Genomic DNA, 20,132 nt, shown 5'->3' on the forward strand with positions numbered 1-20,132 from the left:
ACCTCATAACATATTCATATATTCCTTGCACAGACAAGTTAGCTGTAGAGTACATTTAAATGTGAGTGTATGTATGTATATATACAGGGAAGTATGCCTTAGTAGTCTATACTTAAAGAGCCCATAGATAATCAATAGCATCTCTGGTGCTATAAACTCTTCAGCTGCTCAAACTCCAATTCTTTTTAAAGTGCAATTTTAAATTTAAAAAAATCATATGTTTTAATCATATTATTTGTCCTCCCAGATACTCCTTCTCCTACCTACCCAACGTCATGTTCTTTCTCTTTCAAAAACAAACAAAACAAACAAACCCCCAAACTCCAACCTGAAAGACAAAAAGCATACAAAACCCCATGGTCTGATTTATACTGGTCAACCATTTCTGGGCATAGGGCCTACCCTGGAGTGTGTCACTTCATTGCCCAAACTGATTTTCCTTCTCCCTACAGATACCAACTGTAAATACCTTCTTGGTTAGGGATGGGCTTTGTGTCCCCTGTCCTGCATGTGGGGATTTTCAGACCATGATTTAATACAACTCTCCACCAGCAGGAACCTGGACTCCTTAGTAAGACGCTCTCGGACAAGGGCAGGTAAAGGATAAGGAAAGTCTGGGCCTTTTCACAGCATAAGGTAAGGCCTTCCTGAAAGACGGAAGCAAGGAAAGAACCAGGGAGGCTGCATGCTACCTCCCAAGGAGGCGGGGCCATTTCTGTGGGCTTCCTGCCAAGAATACATGGCTTGAATTGTCATGAGGGAGTTCTGGGTTGATCTGGGCTGGAGGCCACTATAAAGTGTGCTCTTTAAAACTGTCAAAGATGTGAGCATGGGGTGCACATGTCAAAGATGGAGGGGCTTTCTAGACTGAGGCCTGGCAAGTGACATGAACACCTTACCTCCCTTCTGTGTTGTGCTTAGCATAGCACCTGAGGTAGACAGCACACCTCCTTGTACATGTGTGCATGAATATGCAGATAAGCTAGAGTATGTATATAACTATATTGCTTGTACATACACGTGTTGTTTGGAAAGTTAGTGAAGTGTGCATGGGACCCATGGAATAGGTGGCAGTGCTAAACCAAGCGGACTTCCTTATCTGAAGGGCTGCATACAGGTACTAAGTGCAGGACTCCCTCACCTAAGTATTTGGTGGCAAGAGGATTCCATGCACATCTGACTCTCAAGGTTCAGAAGAAGAAAAACAATGACACACATATGCACATACATAAACAGAATTGATGTAGTAAAATGTCAACGGGTGAAAGATCTGAGCTACAGGTATAGAGCTCACTGTATTGTGGCAACTTTTCTGTAAGTTTGAAATGATTTCAAAATAAAATTTTCTTTTGTCTTTGGTGAAAATTCTTACCAGCTACCATGAAAACATTTTAATAAGTACAAAGAACATATTAATTTCTATGTGAAAAGTTATTTACAAACATTAGGACTGAACCGAGGGCTCCATGTACCCTAGGCAAGCACTGTATCACTGAGCACAACCCCAGCATAAACAATCTTTTAAAAACCATCTATGGGGCTGGGCATGGTGGTGTATACCTTTAATCCCAGCACTCAGGAGGCAGAAGCAGGCAGATCTCTGTGAATTAGAGGATACCTGGGCTACAGAGTGAGCTCCAGGGCAATCAAGGTTATATAGTGAGACTGTCTCCATGAGATAAAATAAAATAAAATAAACAAAATATAAAATCCATCTAGCTGTAAGCTGTGGGGGTGGCTCACACGAGGAAAAGGAAAAAAAGACAGACAGGATTCCTAGAGCAAGTTGGCTAGTGAGACTGGCCATATAGAGAGCTCTGGGTTTGACTGAGACGCTTCCTCTTAAGAATAAGGTGGACAGAGACTGAGGAAGACTTGTCAACTTGAGGTTTCTACATTCACGAGCACCCGGAAACACATGCACACATACTGGCATATTCATGTGTATACACACATATTGCAAGCACACAGACACACACTGCACACATAAGAAAAAATAGAAAACAACTCTTACAGCTGTTGTTGGGTACAAGCAGGAAAATCGTTCCAAGTTTGACCTTGTGAGACCTTGTCTCAAAAACTATAAGAAAGGTCCAGTGAGTGGCTCAGAAGGTAAAGACCTGTCTGACCTCTGGAACCCTACAGAGTGGAAGAAAACAACTGGCACTCCCAAGCGTTGCTTGCATCCACATACCAAAAAAGATAAGTGAATAAAGACAAAAACCAAAAGAAAACCACAAAAATAAAAAGCAAGCACCCTGGAAGTCAATTTAGAAGTAAATATATTTACTACTAGGCTTGTACATTGTTCAGGATATGCTGGAGAGATGGTTATGAAATAGTCTTAGGAAAGACAAGAACATGTATTAAAGAAAACTTACCAACAAGGGTCTTTGAGAAAGACTAACAGGTTGAAGGCTGGCCCTGAGCTGTGCTAGCAGTTTTATTGTCTTAGAGGATAAAACCCCAAGGGCAGGCCACAAACTTGATTTGAAGAAGGGCTGGCTAGCCTAGTTAGAAGCCAAAATCAAATTCTTAATAAATGCTTTAGATTAGGATAATAATCGTGATTATGATAATGATAGTTCCCATTAGCAGGGATAATTATTCCTTAAGCAAGATAAAAGTAATTATGTAGAAAATTTCACCAGTGACTGTGAAACTATTTTAATAAGTATAAAGAACATATTACTTTCTATGTGAAAAGTCAATTATATTTCTGTTAGAAACCTCAGGACATAGAAGGCTTCAAACAGTTACAGGGACCATCGTTGCTACACTGTCTTGACAGGACGGGGCTACATGATGCTTCTGCCTCCTGAGTGCTGGGATTAAAGGCATGTACCTGCATGTCTGGCTAAAATACTATTATTTTTAATGGAAAACATGAACTAAGTAATTTTAAAAAATCACTATTTACCCCATTTAGAAGTGCTGTTATCAACAAGATTTTTTTTTAAACTTACAGTGACAAAGGAAACTGATCAAAACATTCTTACCATTGTAACACAGTAACTAAGGGCCTTTTCCTCTTTTTCTTCATCATTGTCCTTTTTTCTTGGCAGCAATTTGAGACACAGTGTCATTATATAGCCCAAGTTAGTCTCAAACTTAGAATCCTCCTGTCTCAGCCTCCAAAGTGTTGGTTAGGATTACAAGTATGAACCACCATACCCAGCCCAGGACAACGTTTGTTATTTTATATGTATGGGTGCTTTATATATATGCCTGTGTACCATGTGTATATACTATCTAGAAAAGGCAGAAGAGGTCTTCAGATCCCCTAAGACTGGAGTTACAGACAGTTGTGAGTTGCCATGTGGGGACTGGGCAATGAACTCTGGGAAAAGCTACCAGTACTCTTAACGACATGCATGCGTGTGTGCGTGTGCGTGTGCGTGTGTGTGTGTGTGTGTGTGTGTGTGTATGTAGAACTTCCAAATATCAGTTCTCTGGATACCATGTAGGGCCTGGGGTGGGTAGCCTTCACTCACTAAGCCATATCATCAGCCCAGTGGATTACTTTTGATTTGGCTGTTGATCTTGGTCTACCAAGTCACTCTTGGGTTCAAAAGTCAACTTTTCTGAACAGAACATGCACTAAGAAAACCATACTAGGCATGCACTCAGCAAGAAACTCATAACCAATTCTGCATTACACATAGCTAAGCATGCAGCTCTGAATACCCAAGTGTTCCATTTGTCTAGCTTATGGCCTTCTATGTATCCAGCCCATTTTCTAGAATGTGTGAAAGTACCAAGAGGGTGCTTAAAGTAGGCTAGCCTCATCACTATGTCACCGTGTCTGGTTCCAACTGCAACTCTGGAAGGAAAAAGACCTTCAGACTTCTTAGATGCATTTTTTGGAGCAAGTTACTCACCCTCTCTGAATCCTGGTTTCCTCGCATGGAGACTTCTGCCTTTGACGTCAGACAGTGGCTATAGCGCTTTTACTGGCTGCTGGCCTTCGCTAACATTTTCCCTCAGTCCTAGTGGGTCTCCTACTGCCAATGAGTGTTTGCCAACTGCAAAGTTTCCATATAGCTGTCACCTTCAGTACAAGCCCTGTGCAAGGTTCTATCAGAATGGGGTCATATGTAGCCCCATACATCTAATCCAATATAAGTGACCTGTGAACTAATATTTCTGTAAGTACAGCAACAATAGCTCAGAGAACAATGGTCCCAGCATCAGGTTGCTGTGACTCTAAAGAAAGAGCTGAGATACGCTTACACCACAGTCTGCCAGTTGTACTTCCCAAGGGGCTTTATCACTGTCAGACACATAACATCTGGACACTAGAGTCCATCAAATTGGCAACATATATTATGAGTGCCACAGTTTTTATTCCTTGCAGTGTAGTAAGTACAAAAGTAGAAAATACAAATAAAAGTTCTTGGAGCAGAAATGAAAACAGCACCCAGTGGTCTCTGCCCATGGATATTCTGTTTGACTTGTACAGTGCATTAAAAATATTTCAACTAGATTTTTGTTTTAATTTTTTAATTGGGAGATTTTACATTTTAATGTGAAAGTTAATGTCTGGATTTTTGCCTTTTTCTAAGAAATTCAGACTGGCTCTGGCAGGCAATAACTAGCTAGGCCTGCTTTTATGAGGTGGCTGGCACTCTCCAGTCCCTATGTCAGAAGCTGAGCCTTGACTCTAGATGGTAAGCTAATGCAATGGAGCACTGGGAGAATGGAGAAGCTCTGGGCTCGCCAGAACTACAAAGTGCATTTTCCCTTTGAAGTCATAAACTTATGAAGACCCTTTACAGCCGACCCAGTAAGACAGCCACCAGCACAGAAGGAAGGCAAGAGACAGAACTTTCAAACTCAGGCTATTTTGGTAGAGCCAGAGCAAAAGGTAAAAGGGAGAAGCATGGGAAGTATCAGTTTAAAACAAGTATTTATAGCAGCAAACTGAAAAGAGCAAAGTTAAATTCGGCCATGTATAAAACCTACAATACTGGTGATTAGTTTCTCCACTTAAGGCAAAGCAGGCCCTGCACATGCACACACACATCCACACACATCCATACAAGCATCAAGTCCATCTTACCGGGGTTTTACACCAGACTTGAAAAGGGTCCTCTCTGGAAAATGCAGACAACTTAGTAATGTGCCTTAATTCTTTATGATACATTATGATCACCACTTATAATGATAGTTTGAACATGGGTCCTCTAATAAGGTAAAGTAAAAAACAGTTACTGGGCCCTCTTTCCTAAACACATGAGCGCATACTCCATATGTCTTTTCTAGACGCATAAGAATAGGAGTAACTTTTTAGGGTCCCCTGTGGGCTGGAGGATGGCCAACCGACAGTCACCTGACTGCTGAACAGGTTGGCTCTTAGGAGGTAGAAAGCACCAAGATTCTTATGATGTTTTCCTTCATGCTTCAAAATAAATGCGTTTTGAAAAAAGCTACAGTATATAAGGGACTGCTCTGGCAGAGAAGAGTTCTTCCCACATATAAAAAGTTTCCAAATGAATATTAATCAATGCTTTAAGAATGCCATTCAATGTACTGCAGAACACTCCTGTTTAAAAGCACTTTATAGGTCAAACCTTTTACCTTCTCCCGGCTTTGCTGACATATTTTAACAATGCTCACGGTGCATGCCAATCACCTAACTTTTACAGTAGGAAACGATGGGGCTCTCTAAATTCATGCGGATAACAATGCTGACTGTACGCCACTGGCACCTTTTAACTCACTCAGAGAAAGGCATGTGCCATGCTTCCCAGCAAGGGTGAATCTGGGATATGCTGTCGGAGTGAACCATTTCTCTGAAGGGTGAGGTTCATGTGGTCTTGCTCCTGGCCATCAGATCCAACTCTGCATCCGATAGGGAGAGGACCATGAAAGTCACCTCCACTACTGGGGAACTGTTTAAAATTGGCAGTCCTGCAGACGAGGAACAACATACGGAGCCCCCCTGGGTTTTCTGACTGCTTTTTTTTTTTTAAATGTATCATAGTCATTTACAAAGCATGAAAAAAAATGCACATGAAAATCTAACTGAATGAAATAAAGAGAACAGCATACTGCTACATGCATATGTGTCTAAGGCAGCACCTTAAGCCACTTCCCACAAGGACCAGGGGCTAGAGCTCACTGCTAACGACTCTCACTGACTTCACAACTGTAGGCACAATTCTGTGACACACCTATTAAGTCCAAATAACACTTCTTTTTTCATTCTTGTGTCCTTGATGTCAAAAGTCAAACAGTCAGAGGACTGCAAGGGACCAGATTTTTCCGGAATGCTGCCTGCTACTGACAGATAGCTATACTGCATATGCTGACATTATCCCACAGAGCATATGCTGGAAGAAAACATGTTCTGACAATAAGGTATTTTGCCATAACTGTCAAAACCAGGAAAATGCAGGGTGCTGCACTGATGTATCCATAATATCCATTATATGGAAGTATAAGTATTAGTATTTCGAGAGACTAAAATACAAAATGCACAAAATACCCTAAAATCTGGGACCAGAAGCAATGAGAAAGAAGCAGGTTGCTCTTCAGTCTGAAAGGACTGAACTGCCAGGGCAGGCCAGAGTAGGCCACTTCTCAGAGACCTCAGCAAAGTGGGCAGGGCACTCCCTACCAGCCCCAGACCTTCCTCCTCTGAATGGTATTTCTCAGAATGAAGACAACTGTATAGGCCTCCAGGACCCGGAATACCTGTCTCTTCTCATGCCGAACCTGACACCTGGGGATGGTATGTGTCACATGTCTGGTGCGAGGAGATTCATGTGCCAGATGTATGTAGGGGAACTCAACGGGACAAGGACAACACGGGGTGCAGCATGGACTCCAGAACAGAGACAGACTCATGTTAATGTTAAGCTGACGAGGAAGGCTGCTCTCTGTGTGGAGTGAGGCTAACAGTTTACAAAGATGGATGCAGTTTTTAAACAAACAACTGACTGAACTATCATCAGAGGACATCCTATTTTACATGACATGTGCTCTAGTGGAGTCTGACAGGAGTTGAGAGAGAGAGCACGGAATGGCAGAAGTGAACCTAGGCCAAGCATGATGGATCTAAGTATTTTCCATATTCTGAAGTACAATACTAGAAATTGGTAAGCAGGAAACTGAGAGCAAAGTAAGACATTCTGATTTTACCACAATCACCCAAGATAGGCAATGGCTAAAGAACAATTTAGCAAGCAGATAAGAAACATCATCGCTAAGTGCCCACAATTACCAGATGTGGAAATGGTATTCTAGTGTGCAGCCTTTACCCAAGAGCTGTCTAAAGCTTGACAGTGCCTGATTAACAATCAAATAATGAAGTTTTTTACCTTTAGGAGTGGGCTAATTTTAAAAGTGAAGGTGATGTGCACCCACCTACAGGAGTATCTAAAATAGAAAGCAAGGAAATAGATGGAAAGGAGGAACATTGGATGCCTAGCTTTTAAGGAGACTAGAGGATACTGAACTGTATCTCAGCAGAACAGATGCATAGAATATCACTATGGGAAGGGCACAAGAGAGACTGGCATAGTCCAGGCAGAACATTCAGGAAGAAAATGGCACATGGTAGACACAGCATCTCATCTCCTTGAGCAGTAAAGATACAAAGTGCTCTGTCTGCCTACCTCACTAAACTTGTGGGTGGTGTCTGCTGGGAAGGCCACAACAGGGCCAAGGCACGTGCGAGGCCATGGGAAAGAAGCTACGAGCCCTCCAGGGACAGGACGGGCAGCATAGGCACTCTGCAAACCTAGCTGGAAGACCAGCAAACAAGAGTAGAAAAGAAGGGGTGAGGGAGGACACAGAGAAACCCACCTCCAGGAGCCCCACTCCCACTGCGTCCGTCCTGGCTGCACCTTTATGAGCTGCTGACCGACTTCTCACTACCTCCACCGGGTTCTCACACACTCACTTCACAACGGTGAGGACAAAAGCCTCAGAGACCAAGCATCACCTCCTCATGTCCATGACATTCATGGAGCCTCTGTGTTCCACAGACTAGACTCAGTGTGAAGCAGCTGTATTTCCCACACCTCTCCACCAAACAGACGAGAGAGCGCTTTGTCTCCTCTGGATGCCTAGCTTTCTTCTTCAGCTTCCTTTAAACTATTCAGCAGCAAAAGACACTAGATGGAGAAAATGCCAGAACCTACCCAGGAATTACACTTAGTGTAATTTTTAAAGGAAATCTAAGGATTTTTGTAATTCTTTAAATATGAAATAGGGATCTCTGGAGCCTACCAACTTAGGATTGTCTAGATGACATCCCTCAATTAGGAATCTCAGATGGCTATGTTGTAGCCTCTGCCATCTGTCCTGCAACGAACCTTTAGAGCAGGTTAGGAACACACCCAGAACAAAAAGCAATCCTATATCTCTATAAATCAAAACATAAATTCTAACAAAATTTCTGGTCTATATTTACACACACTAGGATTTGAGAAAAACAATAGAATGTTTTGATCCAAAAAACAGTTTTTCTAGTATGATCCAAATATATCATTTAAAATTATCTACTTGCTGATACTGATAAAAATATCCTATGTACACAAGCTTTAAAAAAAGAGATGGCCAGGGGTACTAGTCAGCGAGCAGCTGCTGCCCCTTACAATACACCTCATTAGTCCCTCCCTCCCCCATCTCTCTGTCTGTCTGTCTGTTTGTCTGTCTGTCTGTCTGTCTTTTGGCTTTGGGAATGAGAACTGAGTCAGGAGGTGAGATCAACAAAACACAGGTATTTTTAGAGCATTTCTAAAAGCTTAGAATTCAGGAGATTATCTGAAAAATATTCATTCCTTGGCCCTGGTTTCAGATATCCTCTGTCAAGTGTCGAGTGGGACCTGAAATTTGCACTTTAAATAAATATTCTTGGTAATTTTGGTCCAAGTGGTTCATGAATCCTAAGTATAAAGTGTTAGTCCTTTAAAGCAGATAAGCCAATGAGTCAGCACTGAGCCACTGAGCCCATGCAGTAGGACTGGGCTCTGTGTGTCTCAGGAGGAGAGTGTCTGCCTACGAGGTCTGAAAGCTTGGGCTCAACCCCCTGCACTGTAAAACACCAGTCGTCGGGCACACCTGGGATCGTGATTCTCAAGGCAGAGATGGAAGGAGAAGTGTTTAAGGATACCCCCAGTTATGTAGGAATTTAAGGCCAGCTTGGAAGACAGCAGATCTCATTTAATAGTTAATTAACTTTACAGAACCCAGCTCCCCTGAGAGGAGTCTCTGTGAGGGATTGTCTAGATCAGTGATTTTCAACCTGTGGATCCTGACCCCTTTGGCAAATCTCTATTGCCAAAGATATTTTATGATTCATAGTAGTAGCAAAATTAGAGTTATGAAGTAGCAACAAAAATAATTTTATGGTTGGGGGTCACCACTCAGCACATGAGGAACTGTATTAAAGGGTTCCAGGTTAGGAAGGTCTGGATGAAGCTGGCCTGTGGAAAGGCCTATGTAGGGGCTGTCTTGATCGTTTCTGAGTGGGAAGATGGAGCCCACTGTAAGTAGCAGCAGCCGGCTGAGTACAAGAATGTATTCATTTATTCCCTTTCTGCTACTGACTGGCTGACAGCTCCTCTACTTCCTGGTTAACTTACCCTCGATGTCAGCATGTTGTCTGGAACTGTGGGGGAAACACTTTTCCCCTTAAAGCTGTTTTCATCAAGGTGTTTTTGTCACAGCAACAGAAAGGAAACTAATTAAACACCCTGTAACACAAAAGGAAACAAAATACACAACAAAACAAAAACCCCAAAGCAAAGCCTGCAGATAAGCCCTGAGAGGAGGCTCACTACTCAGCGGTGCAAGGTGTGCAGAAGATGTAATAGAAGAATCACACCTCAATCTGTGCTCAGCAAAATGAGGAGTTGACTAGGAAGCACAGGCCTGGTCAGGCAGGGGCTCTACTCCACCAGGCGAAGGCAAGTCAGCTAAGGACAAGGAGGACAACACATCAGCCTTTACAAACTGTGCTAGGAAGCCAACTGTGGTGTGGTGTGGAAATCCAGGACTTAGAAGCCCAACTCTGCTTCCAAACTCTAATGGATAGTCCAATCTATCTCCGGAGACAGTAGCCAGGAACAAATCATAAAGCTTCTGTAACTTATAATGTATCAAACAGTAATTAGTACAAGAATAAGGCATCATACACTAATTTCTCACTTCTCACTTCAGCGTATTTGTAAGTCCTGTGATGAATGGCAAGAATGGCAGAGTAAATGTTAGGAGGCCAGCAGTGTGCCGCAGAGGGGCCAGACAGCGTGGGGTAGCAGCCCTTGTTCTAGCTGTGGCCAACAGTAAGAACAGGAGTTGAGGCTCTAGCTTTGAGGTGTAGTTTTATTTTACGAAGATCACCCCCAGAAAAGCATCCTTGGCTGACCCCCTTGAACTTCCCCAACTGTTTACCACAGAAGACCTGGAGCTCCTACTGGAAGAGCATCATGGTGCTCTTACTCTAAAGATTCAGGAAGACTTGAGGTGGCTTTTGCAGAGGGCTGAGTCAATGACAGAACCTAACAGTGGTCTATCTGTGTGTCTAGGAGTCTGAGGCCAAGCTTAGCTGTTTCAGAACAAGCAAGGATATGTGGGGTTTTGTTTCTGAAGGAGAATCATGATGAGAAACAGAAAGCGAACTCACGCCCACTGTAATTCACTTTAAAGATGCTGGTCCTGACTTAGTTCAGTGAGAAGACTCACACTCAGACCCAGACAGAGTGGGGGAGCAAGTGCCAGCAGAAGCCAGGTGTCACCCAGGCAGTTCAGATCTGGGACATGAAGAAACTGGAAAGGAAAGGGGTCAGCTAGAGTAGTGGACTGCCTCCTCTAAGTCCCCTCTCCCCTCCAAGTCGACTGGGCCACAGTTTGTCTTTGTTCATATGTACAGTCTCTTTAAAAGGAAATGCTGGAAGAATATGTGCTATATCAGGTAAAGGAAAAGCCTCTAGTATCAGACCTTTTTTTTTTTTTTTTTTTTTTTTTTTTTTTTTTTTTTTGAGACAGAGTCTCTCTATGTACCCTGGCTAGTTTAAAATTCACAGAGATCAGTCTGCCTCTGCCTCCCAATCACTGGGGTGGTGCACCACAAGACCTACTTAAGATACTTATGCCAACATCTGTGTTACTATGGTGTCAAGTGGAAGAGTGGGTGCTTGTTTTTAAGAGAAAACTCTCTGATCATATTTAGTTCCACAGCACCGAAGTGGCTGGCATCCCACTGGTAAAGAATTAAAATGATAAGAGAGGATGTGGTGGCACCTTGGGAGGTGGAAGCAGGAGGGTCAAAGACTCTGAGCTGCATAAGAGCCTGTTTGTTTTTAAAAAGAAAGGAGAGGCGCATGCGGGCGGGGGTGGGGTATATACTTCAATATTAAAGTTAGATCTTGAAAGGTTTATGAGCTTTACCTTCGCACATCACAAAAAATTATAGGAAACAAACAAACAAAAACAACAACCAAAAACAAAACAATAAAACCAAGAGGAATTGGACCGCAGTGGCGCACACCTCTAACCCCAGCACTGGGAGGCAGAGGGAGGCGAGGCTCTGGAGGTTGAGGGTAGCACAGTCCAGGACAGCCAGGGCTACACAGACAAACCCTATCTTGACAAACAAAACCAACCAACAAACAAAACAAAATACCAAGAGGAATGAGCACAGAAGGCAGAGAAGGAATCAAGCCCACAGAATATAATACTGGCTGCCCCCTTTGGGGAAGAAGGTGACAGGAAACGGAGAGATACAAAAGTGGACACATTAGTCACATGGTTCCCCAGGTCACAGAGCTGGGGAGACGAAGAGCTATTTTCAGCTGCTTAAGGAGATGGAAGGCAAGTCACCGGCAACGTTGGACACGGCAAACAGAATTACAGTTTCTAGGGACTTTAAGACAGAAATATAGCATCTGGCTAAGGCACGGGGCTTAGGGACAGGTGACAGAGAGCAAGCCACCTGGAAAACACAGAAGCAGGCTTTTCAACTTAGCTGTCAGACAAACTGGGGGTGGAGTGGGGACAGGGCAGGAAATGTACAAACAAAATGACAAATGAACAGTTCTATCCACAGAAATGAAATGAGATCCTGGGTCAGCAAAAATACCAACTCTATTTACTCAAGAAACTCGTAAGTCAGCTGATCAACTGGGTGCAGTGAATGAAAGAAAGGACACTGAAACAGAGCCCCAAGAGGTGACAAAGAGATGGTGACATTTACTACACTAGGTTCTTCCAAAAATGGCAGGTTAATGTTAGCAAAAACTGGATTACTGTGGCTGCAGAGAAACTATTGTGAATATGCATCTATAATGAGTACATACGATAATACTCAATGTGATGGTATACTGGAAACCACATACTAAATTTGTCAAGCCTCCACATCTGGCAGGCAGTGTGGTTTCTGGAGATGATGGCCAAGTCTAGCACCTGTAATCTACAGAGACATTTAATAGTTTTTTAGACAATCTGTTTCAATGGTCTGTCCAGGAAGTCTGGGAATCTCACAGAATTGCTTCGTCTGAGCTGCAAACATTTCTGGGTGCTTGCCCACCTGCTTTGGCAGCCATCGTAATAAGCAGAAGAGTGGTCAGTCACTGAAGCCGGTGAGGCGTCAATGCTGAAATAATCAATATCCACCTGAATGGATACAGGGACTCAACAGCTGCAGCTCACTGAATCCACATAATTACCCCTTTAAGATGTAGGGAGGAGCTAGGCCTGGGGACAGGCCTGCACTTGTAACCACTCGGGAGGCTGGGGCCAGGACCATGGTTGAGTCCAAGGAGCGTGCGGGTTGAGTGAGTGCAAGGGTGACCCCGAGCGAGGCTGCGGAGGTGGCTGCCTGGTCGAATGCTTGTCTATCACGCGCTGGCATTGGAGACAAAGGATACAACTGAGTGACAAAGAGGAAAGACTTTAGGTTACTGAAAGTACTGGCAAATAAAATTAGGAGTTACTGGGTCAACGAAAAATATTAAAGTATAAACAAAGTGTAGGAGGAAGAAATACACGTAGAAATACGTGGAAAAGGGACTCTGGTATTATAAGCAACATAATTTTTCTAACTCTGTAAGAGTTAGAATGAGAACAAAAATCTATATGTAATTCTAGAATTTATTTTCTTGTTTTAGTTTTTAAAATGTGGTTATTAAAAGTAGGTACACAATTATTTTGCATTCTTCCCGCATAGTAAGTTTAGACATCTTCAAGGAACAAGAGACTGACTAAAAAGTAAAGTCCATGGATCTGCTAATTCCATGTGACTATGACGAAATGACAGCTTATTAATCCAAGTTGTCTAAAGCTTGCCTAAGAACTCATGAGATATGTACATTTTTACATGTATACCATGGGCCAATTAAAAAAGTTAAAAAAAGCCCGGTTGAAATATGAAACTGTCAAAATGAATCCTGATGAACACCAAGTTTTAACAAGGACTTCAGAATAAAGGACAAAGAATACACAGATTAATATTAATAGATAAGTGGTCCCTAGAGCTCCAAGGGATCCCATGCTGACGCTGACAGGTGTAGAGACTATAAGCTAGAGACGAATTTTGTACCTGCCAAAACTCTCCTCCAGGTAACACAAGAGACAACAAATACTGGGGACAGCAGAGTCGTCCTCAGAAGAATGTGAATCCTAACCAGAGCTCGGTTGTGGACTCACACCTGAGCAGATGATGGCTGTCCCCTCCAGGTCTGCCAGGCACTGGCTGGTTCTGTATGAGCCATTCATACCTGGAGCATATGGCCATGTTTGGCCCAGATCAGCTGGCTAGAAACATGGACCCATGAAAACAGAAGTGCTCTGAGAGTGAGCCAGTGCCCCATTCTCTCCAAGTGCAGAAGCCAACATGCTGGCTACAGACAGACACCAAGTACACAACTGAAGTGTGAGGCTATGCACATCCTACCTCCATGGGAACTGAGACTGTAGGTCTTTAACTCTGACCCAGCTCTCTATTGAGCAACAATGCAGGTAGGGGTATGTTTTCCACTTCTGGCCCAATTGCAACAGCAGACATCAGCTTTAAATTGGTTACTTTGAAATGATCTGGTGATCTGATTTCAGCAGTAGCGAACAAGTAGGAGAAAGCTCCTGGTGACTGTCACATTAATTTTACTCACCTCTTTGACACTATGTGTCACTGCCCATATTAGGAAAACTCTTGACATCACCTGGAAAGAAGTCAGGACAACAGAAGATGGCACAATCCCTGAAAGAAATTTAGGATATGTAAATAGAGGTAATAGACTAAGTATTATCACACAATATGCTTTCCAAAACTTCCAAATTAAAATGTCTGCAGTCAATACCATCTCCAGCAACTGAACTTACCTATGCGGCTAGAGATTAAGTCTGGCAATATATTCACCACGAAAACCTTTTCTCTTGACACAAAGCAAACAGTGTTCATGACAGTTGAGGAATGGCTACTTTTCTTAAGCCTACAGGGTTTTCAATACTTACAGACAATGCCAAGCCACTAACCAGGGAGATACTGATAGTCCACTTTCCAATATGGCAGTCATGGTCCCTAAGCAACTGTGAGCAGAAAATCAGTCCTACTACTGTTTTACAAATGTTGAAAGTTCCTGGACATCGACCTTGAGTATTTTGTTAACAAACCTAGCAAAATCAAAGTTTATGATCTTTAAAACAGATTTTCTCAACTTATTCTTCCAATGCACTTAGTTTATAACACTAGAACAATCAAATTCTGCTAACCTTATAACTTCTTTGGCTTTGAATGCTACAATCATAACCTTGACCTAGACACGAATAACCACTGTCATGTAGCATGCTTGCCTCCCATAACTAGTTAAAAACCCAAATAAACCATGGTCTAGAAACACTATTTCTCTTTGTGACTTTAAACTATGGAGGAACTGCTTCTAAAAATAAGATTGGAAGCCAGCAATGCCCTGACTCCACGGCTGTCAATGTCTATTCTTATTTGCTAGACTCCTGAGACTGAATATGAGAAATTCTGCACCTGCCAGGAGCCTTTGTCCCAGTCCGTGTGTCTGCTTTAAAGCCAACCTCATCTTCAGCACAGTCACTGGGCTATCCTACACCATCTCTATTCTTCAGACTCCCTGAAATATTAAAATACTGTCTTTTGTACAGCAGGACAAGTTACAATTTGCCAAAGACCAGGCCAGAGTCAGATGGAGCTCCAACAGTCACCACAGGCTTAGGGCAACAGGAAACCACTTTACAACTCTTTAAGAGATGTTATTATCATGCTAACAATAGGTTTTAAGAAAGAAATTTTGAAGCTGTGAAAACTGAGCTTTAAGAGGACTAGCTTGGTTCCCCAAAGCAAGTAGCATGGGAATGTCAAACACAGTGTTTGGTGTATAGACCTGTCCAGTAAATCTCTGTAGAATGAATGGAAGAAAATATAAATGCAGAGACAGACAGGTAAATGGAATAGATATTGAGTCGGGACAAGAACCTTTACCTTTACAGTCATTTGTTTTTCTTTAAGAGTGCCAGACAGTTCAATAGAAAAATGCGTGTATTTTCACTAAACCGGGACAATGGGTACTCACGGGTGAACAAAGGACTTATATATAAAACTTGACTCAGCAGCTGAGGAGATGACACAATGGTTAAGAACGTTTCCTGCTTTTCCAGTTTGATTCTCAGCCCCCATGTTAGGTGGGTTGCCCAGGAAGTTCTGCTGTAGAGAACCTGAGATCTTCTTCTGGCCTCCTTGGTCACCCTCACACATATAGCATAAGCATACTGACACAAAATAGATTAAAAAAAAAATCTTAAGAAAAAAAATTAACTCAAGGCTGGGATACTTGCACACACACACACGATTTATGTTCCCACAAAAACTTGATGAATGGGTAAGTGAAATGTGGTATGCTCTTAAAAACAAAAATTAGTAAAAATAAACAAGCACAAGGCTAGAGCGGTGGCTCAGGAGTTAAGGCACTGGCTGGTCCTCTAGAAGACCCATGTTCCATTCCTAGATCCCACACAGCTGCTCACAGCTGCCCGTGACTCCAGGTCTAGGGGATCTGATGCCTTCTGCTGGTTCCTGAGATCATCAGGCATGCGAGTGACACAGACACACAGGCAAACAAAACACCCATACACATAAATAAAAATACAAAAATAAAGAGATACACATGACTGAAATTCTCAAAGAACAGATTAAGACAAAAGGTAAAAAGAAAGGAAGTACTGATGCATGCCACAGCACTGCTCTTTTAAGAAGACTACGTAGAGCTCTAAGAAGTCAGTGACAAAGCCCGTAGTTTGGATGACAGAGTAGGACTGTGGTTACCCGGGGCTGGAGTTTTGGGGGAAACAGGAAGTGACTGCTAATAGATTTCCTTTTGGCGTAATGAAAATGTTCTAAAACTGACTGTGGTAATAGTTGTACAGTTCATTATACACTCTAATGGGTGGATTATATCTGAATAAAGAGATGTTATTAAAAATAAATATGAGTGAAGTGCAAAGCCTGGTTATATAATTATGTAACGCAGTTAAAGAAGCTGATCAGTGAACCAAATAGTTAGTGAATATACATAGCCAACTAACACCTGGAGTATGTTTTACAAAAGAGATGGAGAATTAACATTTTTATGAGCAGCAAGTATTTGTTGCTTAAGGAAAGATGAATGTTTCTAGCTGCTGCTGCTTTCTCCAGCTCCTCTTCCTCCAAGACCATTTTACTAGATAAAACTGTGGCTTTGCCCCTTTCATTTTTGCCCTTCTTGTCTGACCACTAACCAATGTGCTGTGCTGTTGAGCTGCTGGTGTTTCTAGCAACACTCCAGGATGCTGCTGTGTCACAGTTATAAGCTCAAAACTGATTTCATCTCACTCACCAGCAATAATTGAGCTTTAGGAAATTGACTTATATTAATCAAACCATGCAAGATGCCATAATAATCCAAATATCCATTTATTTGTCTGTAACAGTGGCGCAGCTTTCTAATAACTAAGTGACAAGGATTGTAAAGACTCTCATCTGTTGCCAAGGTCAGAATGCTTACAAGTGTGACCTTAAATAAAGGGTCTGGAAGAAAACTGAAAGTGAGCACTGGAGTACCCTTTCCCCACTCCACACCAATGATAGGATCTGGGCCTTGTGCAGGTCAGGTAGGCACTCTACCATGGAGGTACATGCCACACCTACAAGGAATTCTTTTACTTTATTTTTTAAAGATTGATATATTTTATGTGTATGAATGTTTTGCCTGTATGTGTACATGTGTGCCTAGCATCTGAGGCAGTAAGACAGTGTGGTGGGTCCCCTGAAACTAGAGGTATGAGTGGTTGTGAGCTACCATGTGAGTGTGGGGAAATGAACCTGGGCCCTCTGCAAGAACAAGTCTTTCTTAACTTCTGAGCCATTTTTCCAGTCTCCAACAAGGGATTCTTTGTTTTGTTGACAGGGTCATTCTATGTAGCCTTGGTTGTCCTGAAACTTGCTATGTAGATCAGACTGGCCCCAAACTCACAGAGATCTGCCTGCTGAGATTAGAGGTGTGCGTTACCATGCCTAGACCAAGAAGGGATTCTTAATTCCCCCTTCTTACCATTAAACACCCTTTTCTAAGAAAAGGATTATATTTGCTTTCCTTTCAAAAATGCTAAACAAAAATATCAGAAGCCTTTTCTTAGAAGCAAAATTTGAAGTCCAAAACCAATGATTTATTCTTTTCCCTTGTCTTTATTTAAACAATTTATTTATTATCAGTGTGTATGTGTGGTAAGATATAAGATATGTTTGCTACAACACCTGTGTGGAGGTCAGAAGACAACTTTACGGTCAGTTCTGCCCTTCCACATTTAGATAAGTTCCAGAGATGGAACTCGGGCTGTCGGGCCTATACAGCATGTGGTTTACCAGCAGGCTGAGCCCTCTGGACAACCCTCTAAGCATATTTAAAAACACACATGAATCCCAATGCTTATATACTTTGTATTGTGTTTTCCCTCATATATTTTTCTCTTATGTCTGTCAAAATATCTTGAGTGCTACTATTTTCTTTGTGTGAATATATTTTCATTTTCCTTTTATCAGACAATTAAATTACCTCAAATTTCTTGCTATAATAAGTGAAGGAATAAAATACTATTAAAAACAAATTAGAATTTTTGAGCATGGATTTGTTCAGAGATTCTTTCCTTGGGGGAGCGTCTCAAGAGGAGATGTACTAAGTCAAATGGTATGAATGTTTTTTAAGGCTCTTAAAACATTGGCAGATTAGTTTCCGAACAGTCTGCTATCAATTTGTATTCCTAATCAGTAATATCCAAGAATGCATGCTTTTGGCAATAAATTTATATCTTATTCACAAACAAAAAGTAATTAATGTTCCCTAGTTTGGGACAAATGACAAGACACCCCTGTCCCCTCTTTAGGGACTCCTGAGACAGCCAGGCTGATTATTCAGTTACTGTCCCCCCAGTTGTCATGTACACCAGCTCTCAGTGCCACTGCACCTTATCTCAATAAGCATACAGGCTATTCAGGCCCTAGGCTAAGCACAGCCTGTCCTCTAGTCCACTGAAATGCTACGGGGGTGCGGGTGGCGGGTCAGTGGCTCACTCAGGAATTGGAAATACTCCTGAAGCCCGGTGTTCAACCCCAGCACAGCATAACGACAACAACGCAGGAAAACTAGCAACATTTGCCAGCAGGAGCAAGACGTGGTGGCACATGTCTGAAATCTCAGTACTGTGGAGGCTAAGGCATGAGGGTTGTGAGGTCTAAGGCCAGCCTAAGCTAACAGATTAAGACTCTTAAAAATGAAGACAAATGCCAGCAAGGTCTCAGAGTTTCTACTGCTGTGATAAAACACCATGACCAACAGTAACTTGAAGAGAAAAGAGTTTATTTCATCTTACTTGTATTCCACCATCCAGAAGTCAGGGAAGGGCCTGAGGCAGGAGCTGATACAGAGGCCATGAAAGAGTGCTGCTAATTGGCTTCCTCAGTGTGTTTTCTTATAGTGCCCAGGACCACCAGTCCACAGTCCACAGGGCCCTTCTGTACCAATCACGAATATGCCCCAGGCTTTCCCGTAGGCCAGTCAGGTAGGAGGACTCTCTCAATTGAGGTTGCTGACACTAGCTTGTGTCAGACTAACATAAAAACTGTGTGTGGGGCACAGTAAAAAGAAGTGCCAGAGGGCTGCTCCATTAGGAGGTTTGGGTTGCGAGTAAGAGACAGTAGCCACCGGTATCTGGCATCTGGCATAGTCCAGAGCAGACAGAAAGAGAAACAGACTGGGTGTGGCCAGTGCTAGTGGGAACAGTAATAGCTAAGGAAGAGAAGAGCAGTGGGGTGAGAAGAAGGATGAGTAGCTTAGTGGAGGGAAGCCTGTGAGCTTTAGGGTTGGTGTGTGTGTGTGTGTGTGTGTGTGTGTGTGTGAGAGAGAGAGAGAGAGAGAGAGAGAGAGAGAGAATGAGAGAATGTGTGTGTGTGTGTGTGTGTGTGTGAGAGAGAGATAGAGAATATGCGTGTAAGCTGTATAAAGGGGAGCGGGCTATCAGTTGCACATTTCTGTAGAAATGAGGATTTGCTGAGCCCCTAAGTCCTGCAGAGTGGGGTAAGTCCTGGATATCTTTCTGCCTAGAGTAGGCTTCAGGTAGGCTGGGTGACAGGGGCTGGTAGCCTGGCCACATATGAGCAAGGCTGAGGTCAGGTTGAAGATTAAATATTGCAAAGGCTAACGTAGGAAGCACAGCTACAGGATACATATGCATCTTGGAGTACTAATTTTCCCTGGGATTTTTAGGAGAGATCCATTTTCACACTAACATTAAAAAGGAACTTTAAAAGTGGCCCTTTCCACACTGTTGTCAAGCTGTCTTCTGTCTACTCTCAAGCCTCTTGTAGTAGCAGTAGAAGACTCTTCCTGCTAATAGGGAAACGAGGGGTTGGGGAAACCAGAAAAGGCACCAGAACACAGGACCAAAATATAGAGGGAAGGCTGGACTGAAGGAAAATACTTAACCAATGAGAAAGCAGCACCTATGTGGACACAGAGGCTAGCATGCTTGCTTGGAGTAGGGTGTACTTGACACCCTACCAATACAACAAGATAAAACAACACAGCCTGTAACTGACAAGGAACGGACAAGGAACCAGGGGCATGGTG

General features: G+C 42.6%; 1 protein-coding gene across 2 annotated transcripts in view; it reads right to left on the bottom strand.

The window, feature by feature from the left end:
• Window positions 1–20,132, bottom strand: part of Hacd2 (3-hydroxyacyl-CoA dehydratase 2) — a 79,411-nt gene that overhangs the window by 15,152 nt on the left and 44,127 nt on the right. For both annotated transcript variants that reach the window (XM_052158502.1, XM_052158503.1), the window contains one exon: window positions 14,118–14,206. In XM_052158502.1, the coding sequence (XP_052014462.1) occupies window positions 14,118–14,206 (89 nt within the window). The remainder of the gene's footprint in view (window positions 1–14,117; window positions 14,207–20,132) is intronic.

This window comes from Apodemus sylvaticus, chromosome 15 (assembly GCF_947179515.1).
Source record: "Apodemus sylvaticus chromosome 15, mApoSyl1.1, whole genome shotgun sequence".
Classification (NCBI taxonomy): domain Eukaryota; kingdom Metazoa; phylum Chordata; class Mammalia; order Rodentia; family Muridae; genus Apodemus; species Apodemus sylvaticus.